Source organism: Prunus dulcis, chromosome 8 (genome assembly GCF_902201215.1).
Source record: "Prunus dulcis chromosome 8, ALMONDv2, whole genome shotgun sequence".
NCBI lineage: Eukaryota > Viridiplantae > Streptophyta > Magnoliopsida > Rosales > Rosaceae > Prunus > Prunus dulcis.
In genome coordinates this window covers 717,357-730,065 of record NC_047657.1, presented here as the reverse complement: position 1 = coordinate 730,065, position 12,709 = coordinate 717,357, and the positions used below count along the sequence as shown (strand labels likewise).

Sequence of the window (12,709 nt, the reverse complement as noted above, 5' to 3'; positions counted from 1 at the left end):
AATACAGTATACCAGACGGGATACTACCTAGCTGATGGAATCTACCCGAGGTGGACGACTTTTGTCAAATCCATTCCAAATCCCCGATCCCAGAAACAAAAATTATTTGCTACTATCAAGAGGGATACAAGAAAGATGTCAAAAGGTGTTTTGGCATCCTTCAAGCCAGGTGGTTGATTATTCGAGGTGCGGCCGCATGTTTGATGAGGAGATCCTCAGAAGCATTATGATGACTTGCATCATCCTCCATAATATGATTGTGGAGGATGAGTACGATTATGATGCTTTAGAGGTCTATGAACCGGATCCAATGAACACGGCTTTGACACGGATTTATGAAAGGCCCATGGGGCCAAATGGAGAACCGTTTGAGCCGGAACCGTTGGTGAGGGATGGTCATTTGATTACCCGAATGATAGATCGATATACGGAGATGCAATCTTCGTATATTCATGAAATGCGTCAATTTCACTTGATGGAGCATCTATGGGCGGTGAAAGGCAATGAAGATTAATGATGGAGAATAGATGTTTTGCTTATGTTTTATTTAGTATGGTTTGGTTGTGTTTTTATTTTTATTGTGCCTTGTTTGTACTTTTATTTTTATTTTTATTATGTTTTGTTTGAAGTATGGAATATGTTGAATAAAAAAGTAATTTATTGAATGCTTTGTTTATTAAATAATGAAATGTAATACAAGTCATTACGAATTACTACTAAAATAAAATACATGAATTACAACAACTTTAATAGAAAACAACTAAAATACAAATACATAAAAGGGATGCTAACTAATTTAATGGTTTCCATCATTTAACCAATCCGTGTTGCTAGGCCCATCATCCCGAAAAAGTCTTCTTCTCATAACATCCCTTCGTTCTAGCTTCCAAAATTGTTTTGTTTCAGGGGACATATGACTTGTATCCATCGCCATGGTTTCCCGATCTATCTTGTCCATATCTTTTTTTCGCAAATACTCCCTTTCTCGTGCATTCTCAGCTTCAATGGCCAACTCGTGATCTTGGCGTTTTTGCTCCATTTCTATTCTTATGCCGTTTTGCCTTGCAATTTCCTCCAAAAATTGTGAATTTTAATTGCTTGAATTACCCTTCTTCTTTGCCTTTGCGGCCTTTCGGCCAATGGGCCTCGGCTCCTTCTCGACAGGTGAGTCTTGACTCATAGGAGAATCGAGAGGTGAATCCGATGTCATTGAATCACGGAGTGGCGTCTCGTTTAACACAACCTCCGGATCCGTCGGAATAATTACGAAGCGTTTGCAATATTTCACTACCTCCCAACATTCATGATGGGTGAAACTTTTTTTGCCACCTCCGGTTGCACCAAACCACATTTGTGCTTGAATCATCTATTTAACAAAACAATGTAAATGCAATAAATATTTAAAATATATTGGATATGCAATAAATATTAAAAATATATTGGATATGCAAGAAATATTAACAACATATTGAAAATGCAAGCAATATTAACAAAATATTGAATGCAAAAAATATTAACAACATATTGCAAATGCAAGCAATATGTACAAAATATTGAAAATGGAAGCAATATTAACAAAATATATATATTAGGAGATTAAACTTAATAAAACAAAAATTATAAAATACTTACCTCGTTAGTACGATTTTGCCCACTTCTATAGTTGTCCATCGCTTTTGATAGGGCATTTCTCCATTTTCCCAACTCTTTATTGAGAATTTTCCACCTACTGGATAATGCCATCTCCGTACGAGTAGTCTCCAGAATTTTTTCACAAAACTCGGCATGAATTTTTTTCCACATATGAAAAAATTTCATCTCATTGCCGGACACGGGACAATGACAAATTTGGAGCCAAACCTCACACAAGGAAACATCTTCCATGGTGCTCCAAGCCCTCCGGTTTCGATAGAAGAAGCCATAAAAATATGAAATCAAAATGATAGATGAAAAAGAGGAAAATGTTGTGTAAAAAGAGTGAATTATAGTAGAAGTATAATGAAATGTAAGAGTATTGGTGTTGAAAGTGAAGGGTATTGATAGGTATTTATAGAAAAAAAAAAAAAATCAGAATTTTTTATGATTTTTTTTCATATTTTTTTCACCCAAAAAAGCCTCAGCCGTTGGATTAGAAAGGAGAAGCAGATCGGAAGGCAGCGAGCGCGACATGTGGCAGCATACTGTTGGCACTGGCGTCGCGCTGACGTCAGCTCGAGCCAGTTCAAATTTTTTTACCGTTGGCGCGTGCAATGCACGCGCCAACGGTAAAAAAATTTAAACTGACCAGGGCTGACGTCAGCGTGACGCGCGTGCTGACCACGCGCCAACGGTAAAAAAATTTAAACTGACTAGGGCTGACGTCAGCGTGACGCGCGTGCTGACGTCAGCAAACTCGTTTTGGACCTGGGGCTGGTTTGGCCTTCGAGCTGGCCCGAGTTGGTGGGTCCCACACCACCCCCGGGCCTGGGCGCAACGCTGGAGCGCGAAATTTTTTTTGGCCCGCCCTCGCCTCGGGCTGGGCTGCATCGCTGGACATGCTCTAATAAACTGTTGGTACATTTACATCAGGGGTGGAGTTAAAATTATAAGGTTAGGTTGCCATCAAGGGTGGAGTTAAAATTGTGAGGTTAGGTTGCCGAAAATACAAGCATATCAAATACATATTGATTCAAAATTTACATGTTAGTGTTAATTATTTCTAATTTAGCCATGTCTATATTGTTTTAGAGGAGCCATTACGTCTATATTAGAACATGTATTTATAATATAGTAGATGAGAGATGTCAAAAACCTGGGGGCCAAGGGCATTCTAAGAGTGGCTCCGGGCCACTGGTTTGCATTGAGATTTTATATGAATTGATCTATGCATTAGTAATAGAAAAAATAAAGTGGAATGCATGTAAACAATAGAAGCAAAAGACATGTCAAGTAACAAAGACATTAGCCATTGATTAACGCATGAACAAATTGGTCTTAGTCACAGAAAAATTGTGAATCAATTTTATGCGCCCCAAGCAGTCCTTGTTTTAGATCAACCTGATTTTTTTTTTTTTTTTTTTCCCTTTTTGCGTCTTCCCAAAGAATTATTTGAACTTTACACATGAAAGCTGATTCTTCATTGCCTCAGGCGTTGGCTGTTGAAGTTGACGAGCCTCGAAGGTATTAAAAAATTTCGAGATCATAATACGCAATAGACTTCAAAGAATCAAAGAAGGAATGCAAATAGAACTTGAAATATGGATTTTGGCGTTTCCTGCTTGTCCCGAGGATGGGAAGAATCCATATGTGCAGTTATTCCTTTGGTATGATCCCCTTGTCTTCCCTGAAATAAAACTCTTGTTCAAATGAAAATTAAGGCATCATATGAACCTAAAATATGTAATTCCCCTATATTTTTCGGGACAACAACATGTAATGACTGAAGTTGATAACAAGTCTTCACATAGTAACACATGGTAACTCACATGACAATTAGCAAGCAATCTTGAAAGGAGCAACATGCAGATTTAAGTGCCTAAGTGTGGTTACGCATGCACATGTTGAGTTTTACCTCTACAGCATCCTTGAGAGGCCCCCAGCATTCAATTCTATTGTACTTCTTCAAATTGGAATGAAAATAAACCCGAACCATGGCATCCAATAGCTCAGGATGCTCTCTGAAAAGTAGAGAGTCTCCATGTAACACAGCTTTGAGTACCTGCTTGTATAGAAACCAAAAGTAAGGAAATATTTAAGTAACACAGCATTCATTCAACCATCTCAGGCATGACAAAGTACTTAATAAAGTCAAGCAACATCTCAGACTTGTGGCCGTCTTTAGTGTAATATCACCCCTTTCATGATATTTGGTATGAGAATTGCGACATTACTAAATGGTATCTGTGTATCTAACATTGTTTGGCTTGTGTTTTCTAATGTGTTGGCTGTGCAACGTATATGACTATGCACGGCGATGGAAGTTTTCATATCATATAGGCCCTTCAGAGTTACCTTCTCAAGCACCTCAGTTTCCTAATTATTCCCTTTTGCAAATAGCATAGGATATCAGAGTAGTCTTAGAAGAAAAGCTTACCAAAGGCATTTCTTTGGAAAATATGTGATATCTGAACTCTGCGGCCAGGTCCAGCATGAGATTGGGACCGCTCACATAGCAATGAATATGTAGGCACATTTCACCATTCACCCGTTTCCATTCTGCAACGACGTCATCCTTGCTGTACCATCCTTTCAACTGCAATAAGGATCAAAATCGCAATCGTAAACACCAAATGGACTATCAGATGCAACCAATCACATTGAAACTTCTTCAATCCTAGCATAGATAGGTATCATAAAAATAAAAAATAAAAACTTCAGAAGCATCAGAAGAAATAAAATGGAAAACAGACCTGATCGAGGTTGATGACATTGGAGATCGTTAAGGTCAGTTTAGCTGTGAAGTCACAATGTGATAGGATGTAAGTTCTTGGGATGATTCCTACATAATTATTGAACTCTTCTCCTATAAATTCAACTTTGAGCTTTGAAGCGTCGAATGTTGCTGGACCCAAAAGACTAACAGCCTGCAAACAAGAATATAAAATGTTCATTTGGCATTTCATGAACTCCAATGTCAAAAGTGAGAGGATGCAGAACAGCAAAGATGTCATGCGTAACATAAGTATTCAACAATCACACGGTTGAGATCTTATAATAAATCCTAAAATGTCATGTGAAGTTTCCCATTGTGCTAGGACAAAATAGTTATTCTGAAAAATCAATGACCCTAGCAGAGCAGTATACTGAAAATCATACTACAACAGAGAGGCATTTTCTACAAATTACAACCCAACTCAATGGAAAGATGCCATATGGGGGCTGCTGGAACTCAAAAGTCTATGAACTTCTCAGGAGAACGAAAATATAACAAAATGCTGGTGGCTAAAAGCAACTCCTTGGCTGGGACATAACTCACTTGATTAAATTATCTAAAATTTCAAAATTTTAAACAATCCCTTAACAGATAATCCCTTTACATAACTCAAAGGAGGCAATGCCTAAATAAATATTACAAATTGCATAATGAAGAGGTAGAGAAACAAAAAGAGAGGGCAATGCTACCTCAGAAACCAAAGTATTGTAAGAGTCTCTATTGTTGCTGATGGCAGAAAGCAAAAGAGACTTGGGTCTTTTTGATGAGAGAAGAGTAGTGGTCTTGTACAAGTTCTTCCTCAGTGGTGATGGTGGAAATACATAATAAGCACAATGACAGGCCATGGAAGATGCATAACCCTGTTTTGCTCCTCTTCATCTTTCACCTGCAACCATTGTTTTGTTCTTTCTGTGTGGTTGTGAGAGAGAGAGAGAGAGAGAGAGAGAGAGAGAGAGAGAGAGAAATTAGAGAGGGGGAAAAGAAAGAGAGGAGAATATGTGGAGGATTGTTGTTCATAGCTGGTGGTCATGTGTACTGTGAATTTGTGATATTCTGACTTTCACCCACCAAAAGTCCAAAATCTATGAAAAGCCCCTCCACCGCATATTTTTCTTTCCTCCTTTTTCTTTATTTTCTTGAACTGGTTTATTTTTAAAAAGAGAACTGTCCAACTTTGTGACACGTCACCAGCGGCTTGAACTTTTGATTTAACCAGTGTGGATAATGTGGTTGCGTGGCTTTGGATGGGTGCCACATGCATCCACACGATGTACCCATCTATCCCCTAATGTGATTATTTGACGTATGTTCATCCACATAATACCCAGCAGAAACCTCTCTCTCTCTCTCTCTCTCTCTCTCTCTCTCTCTCTCTCTCACTCCCTTATAATAAACTGCTATCAGAATACTTCTGCGAGCATAATCATAGGGTGAATGGTTGTTATTTAACATGTGGTTTGCAGACTTAGGGTGAATGGTTGGTTGAAGACTGCAGACGTGAGTTCAAAACTCAAGTTAAGTATGGCATCTACTCTAACTTGCATTGCATTAAACTAATTCAACTTAGATAGTGATTAGGCCTTTAAAATGAAATTAAATATTAAGTACAGTAAAACAAATTCAATAAAAAGGGAAAAATTTGAAATTTATATTAACTAAAAAAATTGAGCATTCATGATTAGCCTAAGTTCGGCTTCAGCCTGTAAGTTTTCTTTACATTTTTTGTGTTTTCATCAATAACATCGATTTTTACTTTGAATTCTGTTGCATTTTGTTTGTGTCAAGACCCTTATAAATATAGTTTTCTAATGATTATGAGTCTTAATTAATGTGGGGATTATGAACCCATAGAAGAGGATAGGTGCATCTAACATGAAGCAATCAAAACAAGAAGATAAAACCACTCTGCATAAATAGGAAACCAAAACAACTCTGGATGAGAATTTGCTGACGTGGGAGTTGACATGTAGTGAGCTTGGTAAAGGTGAAAGAGATGTGTTAACATGAAATTTTTTAATTATTTGATGATCACGAATCAAGATACTCAATTATTTGCATGTCTATAAGTATTTTTATTAGCCTTTTGTTATAAAATAAACGGAATATGTGCTAAAATATTGAGCTGTACGTAAAGTAGATGAGACACAGCATTTAACGAGGTTCGGCTATGCCTACGTCCTCGGAGAGCAGTAGCAGTAGCTTTTCTACTATATAAAATAATAGGGCTACAACTTTAGTGTATACAATATGTGTGGCTCACTGAATTTTCTCTCTTGGAGAATTTCTCTCTGCTCTCTTTCCTATCCACTCACTCTCTTCCTCTTCACTCTATTCTCTTCTCTCTTTCGTATATGTTTACAAGTAAATATAATGCCTATTTATAGGCAAAGCAAATGGCTTTTAAGGGAGACATAATGATTTCTCCCCAACATCATTATCCCATCTTTTGACTAATACCTTCTAGCTTAATCTCCATCTTTTGACTAATTACCATCTAATTTTACCTATGTGGGCTTCATTTCTTTATAACACCTTTAAATTTAATTTCTCGTAATATTATTGGGTTTCGCAGAAAGAAGCCAAGGTGAGAAAAGTTGCTAGGAAGAAGAAAACGGCTGCTAGGAAGCATGAAAAGGCCAAACAGAAAAGCCCCAAGAAGGACCACAAACCGAAAGCACGGTGGAGGGAGGATTTACAGACAGTAGAAAGAATAACTCTAATGTTAGAAGATATTGCATGCAGCTCATAACATCCTGTTTTTTGTTGAACAATTCGGAGAAGAAAGGTTGAAGAATATGAGTCCCACGTTGGAAATTTAACTAAATAAAATGCAAAATATGTTGATGCTCAAAATGGCCCGGCCAATATTGAGTCCAACTTAGTGATTAGGTGTGCTGGGTCTTCAACAGGAAAGAGGGCTGAGGCCCTTGGTGAAATAGGTTGGTGAGGCCTGCAGAAGATAAAGTAGGAGAAGCAATCGTTAAGCTTCGGACACCGGTGTGGTGCCGGCCGAAGGCTCTCCGATGCCTAAGTCAGTTACGGGTAGTAATTCTGGCAGAGTAACAGTAAAAGTGGGAGAATAGTTCTGCTTTTTACCTGGGTACTATTCCCTATTTATAAGGAAGTGAAAGTGGGAACTTTGCACAAAGTTCCAATGTGGGACTTTGTGCAAGTCGTTGTGGTGGCGACACATGTCCTGGAGATTAGGTTTGGGAGCTGGGAGCTTCGGCAGGTGTCTGGCACCTCGGAAGTGTGTCTTCCTTCGGCATGGGAGAAGGCGTGGCTGCCTTAGTGCTAGTCGCTTTGATGCTGGGTCTGCTCGGTTCATTATGGTGTAAACAGTAGTCCCCCAAGTTCGCTGTCGAGAAGTAACTTCTGGGTTGGGAACTTGTGAGTTTTTGTAATTGTAACTGAGCATTCCAGCTTCGTTGGGAGTCGTAGGGCACTCCATAGTCCCCCAAGTTGGCAAGCTAGGAGTTGCGTCAGCACAGGGTAGCTGGTACCTGGGTACTTGGGCATGTCGCAGATAAGATGGGAGCTGGGTCCGTAGGAGAGCCAGACCTTTGAAGGGAGCCGGGTCCTTTGAAAATTTTGGAGGGACTCCAATTCTTCCATGGCCCTTGCCGTTCGGCAAGGGTCTAGCTCCTTTTTTTTTTTTTTTTTTTGAATGGCCGGGCTTTAGAAGGAGCCAGGTCATGAAAATTTTGGACTCTCCACAATTTGTCCCTGGCCCTTGCCGTTCGGCAAGGGTCTAGCCAATTTGTTTATTTTTTTTTTGAATGGCCGGGCCGTCGAAGGAGCCGGGTCATGAAAATTTTGGACTCTCCACAATTTGTCCATGGCCCTTGCCGTTCAGCAAGGGTCTAGCCAATTTTTTGTGGGGCTTGAATGCTTTCTTGAATTGGGCCTTCGGCAAGTAAGAAGGGCTTGAGGTGGGCTTCGGCAAGTAGGGTTTTGGAGGTGGGGGAGTATAAAAGTTGGAGATTAGCCACCATGCTGTTCGGCAGGTTCCATTCGGCACCTTGGAGTAGAACAAAATCTTGGAATTTTCATCTTGCCGTTCGGCAAGTCTTGGCCAAGGTACTTCGGCAAGGCTACTTCGGCGAGTCTTGGCAAAGCTTCTTCGGCAATCTAGGTAGGTGTTTGCGGGTTCATCGAGTGTGGCTAGCCCTTGCCGTTCGGCAAGGGTGACTCTCGTGGGCTTGGGTATTCTTCTTCAGTCAAAAGGGAGTCATGAGATCGATCCGTCGCTCTAAGAAGAGAAGGTCATTTAATCGGCCGGGTTGTCCCCTGCTGTGCGCAAGAGCATGGTTAACGGCTTCTGGGCGAAGGTCATTGTTTCTCAAGAAGCGGCAACCAGGCTGTGCTGTCCGAGGAGTAGGTGTTGAAGATGAAAGCTGAACCCCGTCGACCGCGGCGCAGGTGTCACTGGGTTGTTTTCACGCCGGGACAATGCGGGTGTAGAAGATTGATCTCCCCGCCTTGCCGCTTATGCTGCGTCATGACGCCTGCGCGCCATATGGCGCATAATCTGCATGGCTGGTCAAGGCTTTTGAGCCTCGACGAGCGGCTTCATCGAAGCTGGTGGTGTGGAGAGTGGAGCCAATAAAAATACAATAAAAATAGCTGGTGCTGGAGAGGGTTTGGGTCAAAAGTGAGCTGGTTTTTGTGTCGTCATAGCTCTCGAAGCTGGGACCGTCTTCACCACACCTGCCAGTGAGTCCCAGAGTCAGCTTCCTCTGCCTTGCCGTTTCAAGCCCAACCATGATATATATAAGCTAGAATGTATTTATGTCTTGATAAAATTTGGGCATTGGCTTTGTAATAGGATTGGGCCTATGAAGTAGGCTAGCAAACTTGAAATTTTGGCTCCATTTTGTTTTTGTACGGGCCTTGCCGTTCGGCAAGTCCATCTAAAGTATTGGTTTGGGTGTGTTGATCAAATATGGGCTTAGCCTTGTAGTTGGATTTGGCTTAGAAGGTAGTCTAGCACACTTGGAATTTTGAGGGTCTCATTTTGTGTTTGCACGGGCCTTGCCATTCGGCAAGGCCCCTACATTTTCCCTCAATTTTTGTTTGTTTTGAAATTTGAATTTCAAATAGTGTAGGTACAAGGGATTTAGGAGGGAAAATAAAAGGGTGCTAGGGTTTGCTCGTGAATCGAGACGTGGTACCCTTAGTTGGCTATAAATAGGGACTTAGGGTGGTGAAGGCACCACACTTGAGTTGAGTTTGAGAAAAATTGTGAGAATTTTGAAGGAGAGGCGATTTTCGGCGAGGAGTTTGTGGTGGTGATAGAGGCTGAGGTGATTTCCGGCGAATATTCGTGGTGCTACAAACAAGGTTAGACCCTATTTTGCTAGAACTTTTGAATTGAAATGTCTTGTTTTGTATAAACATGTTGAATGTTAGGAAGAACATGATGAACATGTATGAACATGTAGAATTCTTGCCTGGCATGAAGATTTGTCAAATTTCTGTTGTTGTGGTTTGATCCTCTCCGCATGTGCATTAGTTTCTTTTTTTTTTTTGTTTCTTGCATACTTGTAGATGTCTGAGAGTTCTGATAGGGAAAGTCTTGACCCCCCTGCCTTTGGTGGGGATGAAACTGAGAGTGAAGAGCCCAGCCAGTACGTATGTTCTGAAGAGGAGAGTTCAGATACAGAGGGTCTGGTAGAAGGCACAATAGAGAGTAGGATGATATTGTCTGGGGTTGAGAGGGTTGAGCCATCCGAAGACTCTGGGTCAGCTGCATATAGGGAGATGCAGAGGAATTATATAGAGCTAGAGGCCATAGCAAACCGGGTTCTAGCCTTGCCGCAAATGCAAGAGGGTTCGAGCAACCAGGCATCACCATCAGGGTCTGTGGGTATAGCCGCGGCTTCGGTTTCAGAAGGTTTAGACATCCGGGTCGGGGTTCCGTTGCCGAGGCGGAATACGCTTACAGAAGCGAAATTGGCCCAGCTGCGGAAAGATTTTGAGGTGCCAGCCTATGTGGGCTTGAGATTACCGACTGAGGCCGATGTAGTCAGATATCCCTCGGATGGCTCTGTGATGATTTTCACAGATATGTATCGGCACGGCTTCAGACTACCGTTTCATCCGTGGGTTCAGATGATGTTGGCCAAGTTGGGGTATGCACCGGGGCAGTATAATCCCAACTTCTGGCTTCTTCTTCACGGGGTGTATATTGCTTGGTGGTTGGCTGGGCTAGGGGAGCCAACATTTGAGCAGTTCATGTCCCTGTACTCAATCTCGAAGCAACAGGGAAATTTTGGCTGGGTACAGGCCAATTGCCGAAAGGCGAAGGAGATGGGCTATTTCATTGGACACAAGCCCACAACGCAGAAGTCCTGGAGGAACAGGTGGTGCATGGCTTATGGGGACTGGGAGTGTCCTCCTGGGAAGAGAGTTGTCCAGCACATTCCTACCCATTTCCAGTCTATAGGTCCTTGGCCCCATCCCTTAAGATTGTCCATTGCTTGATTGTAGTCTTGGCTCCCATTGTTGGTTATGTACTTTGTTTCTGCAGGTGTAAATGGCTAAGTAATTTCTAACTCTTGATGCAGGTTCAGTGAAGTGGGGCCCTATCTCCAAGGAGCAAGAAGACGAGGTTGAGTGGGTGAGGGCGCAGCTATCAGAGACTGAGCGTGAGTGCGGGAACTTAGTCACGCAGAAGAATTTGTTTGAGTCCGGACTGCTGCAAGGAAGTAAGTACCTGGGTTATCTTTTTATTTGTGTGCTGAACCTTTGTGAGTTTGACTAATATAATTGCTTTGTTTGTTTTGGCAGTGGCTGGCATCATAAGGGGAAGCACGAAGGTGGCCGTAGACATTGATGAGGCCGAGATGCAGAAGCGGCTGAGGGAGTCGCGGGCCAAAAAGGCTGAAAAGAGTGCTGGAAAAAGACCCAGGGATGATGATGAGGGTCGGGTTGCGGATGTGCTGGGCAAGAGGAAAGCTATAGAGGAGGCGCACCAGCATATGATGGGCTCGGGGCCGAGACTTCCGCCCTTTGATCTGCAGGCCCCGCCGAAGCTACCCTTCGGCATGGAGGATGTGTTCGCTGAAGGGGTCGAGAAAGTTGACTTCGGTAGGCTTCGTCAACAGAAGAAGGAGGTCAACCTGGCGATGCATCGACAGGAGGTGCCCTTGGTGAACGTCTTCTTGGAAGGCGTGAAGAGCGACCCCGAGGCCCTGGCAAAGACTCCAGCTTCATCCTTCGTGGACCGGGCCCAAAAGACGATCCTCACCTATGCCTATGTAAGTGTTTAGGCCCTTTCCGAATGTATTTGTGTTGGATTATTTTTGTATCAACTGACTAACATGATTTTGTTTTGGCAGGCCTTTGGCGAGATGTACGTCAGCATAGCCAAGGCTGACAAGGAGATCCAGAGGCTGAAGAGGCGAGATCAGCAGGCCAAGAGCAAAGTGGCGGAGGCAGAGGAGGCCATCCGAGAGAAGAACGCCTTGGTGGCGCAAAAGGCGGCCCTGGCCAAGGAGGTGGCGGCTCGGACCAAGGAGGTGGAGGAGCTGAAGAGGTCGAAGGCCGAGGAGGTGGCTGCTGCCCGAGTCGAGGCGATCGAGTCCTTCCGATCCTCAGAGGAGCTGAAGAGCTATATCATGGATCGGCTGGTTGATGAGCAGCTTCGCTGGGAAGATAGGTTGGTGAGGTTCAACCCCTCGCTGGATATTAACTTTGACACCAGTGGCGAGCCTCCTGCCCAGACCCCTCCTGCTGATGCTAGCACCCCGACACCTGAGGCGGAGCCGGGTACTGAGGATGCACCGTCGACCGAGTCCTGAAGGTGTTGCCTTCGTGATGTATGATAGTTATTTTGTACTTTAGTTAATTTGTTGAAACATTTTGCCTTGCATGGAGCAAGGTGGTTTATTTTGGTTATGTATGAACCTGTCCTTGCCTGGAGCAAGGCTGTTTTTTTTATTTATGATGAGACTTAGCTTGATATGCATGAAAATAACAAATGTGTTGGTAAAAATAACAATGTGAGTATGAAAATGAGCCAGAGTCGGGCATTTTATTGAAATAGATGCCGAAAGGCATAAGGTACAAGTGGTCTAGGGTCTAGGTACCTTACGTCTCCCTTAAAGTAAATAATCAAGACCAAAGTATTGCCTTAGGGTCTAGATATGTTTACTTGTAGTAGTACTTGAGGTGGTCAGCGTTCCATGGGTGAGGCAGCGTCTTGCCTGTTGAGTCGCGAAGCTGATAAGTGCCGGGGTGGCAGATTTTGATAATCTCGTAAGGACCTTCCCATGTAGGGCCGAGGGTACCTTC

At 42.7% G+C, this 12,709-nt stretch overlaps 1 protein-coding gene across 1 annotated transcript; it reads right to left on the bottom strand.

Moving 5' to 3' along the window:
• Window positions 1-2,922: 2,922 nt before the first annotated feature.
• On the bottom strand, window positions 2,923-5,364 carry LOC117637760 (magnesium dechelatase SGRL, chloroplastic). Its single transcript, XM_034372759.1, has 5 exons — window positions 5,101-5,364; window positions 4,389-4,562; window positions 4,073-4,231; window positions 3,551-3,697; window positions 2,923-3,322 (listed from the first exon to the last, which is right to left on the bottom strand). The coding sequence occupies exons 1-5, from the start codon at window positions 5,254-5,256 to the stop codon at window positions 3,206-3,208; spliced, it is 753 nt and encodes a 250-aa protein (XP_034228650.1). The 5' UTR covers window positions 5,257-5,364; the 3' UTR covers window positions 2,923-3,205.
• Between the last annotated feature and the right edge of the window lie 7,345 nt (window positions 5,365-12,709).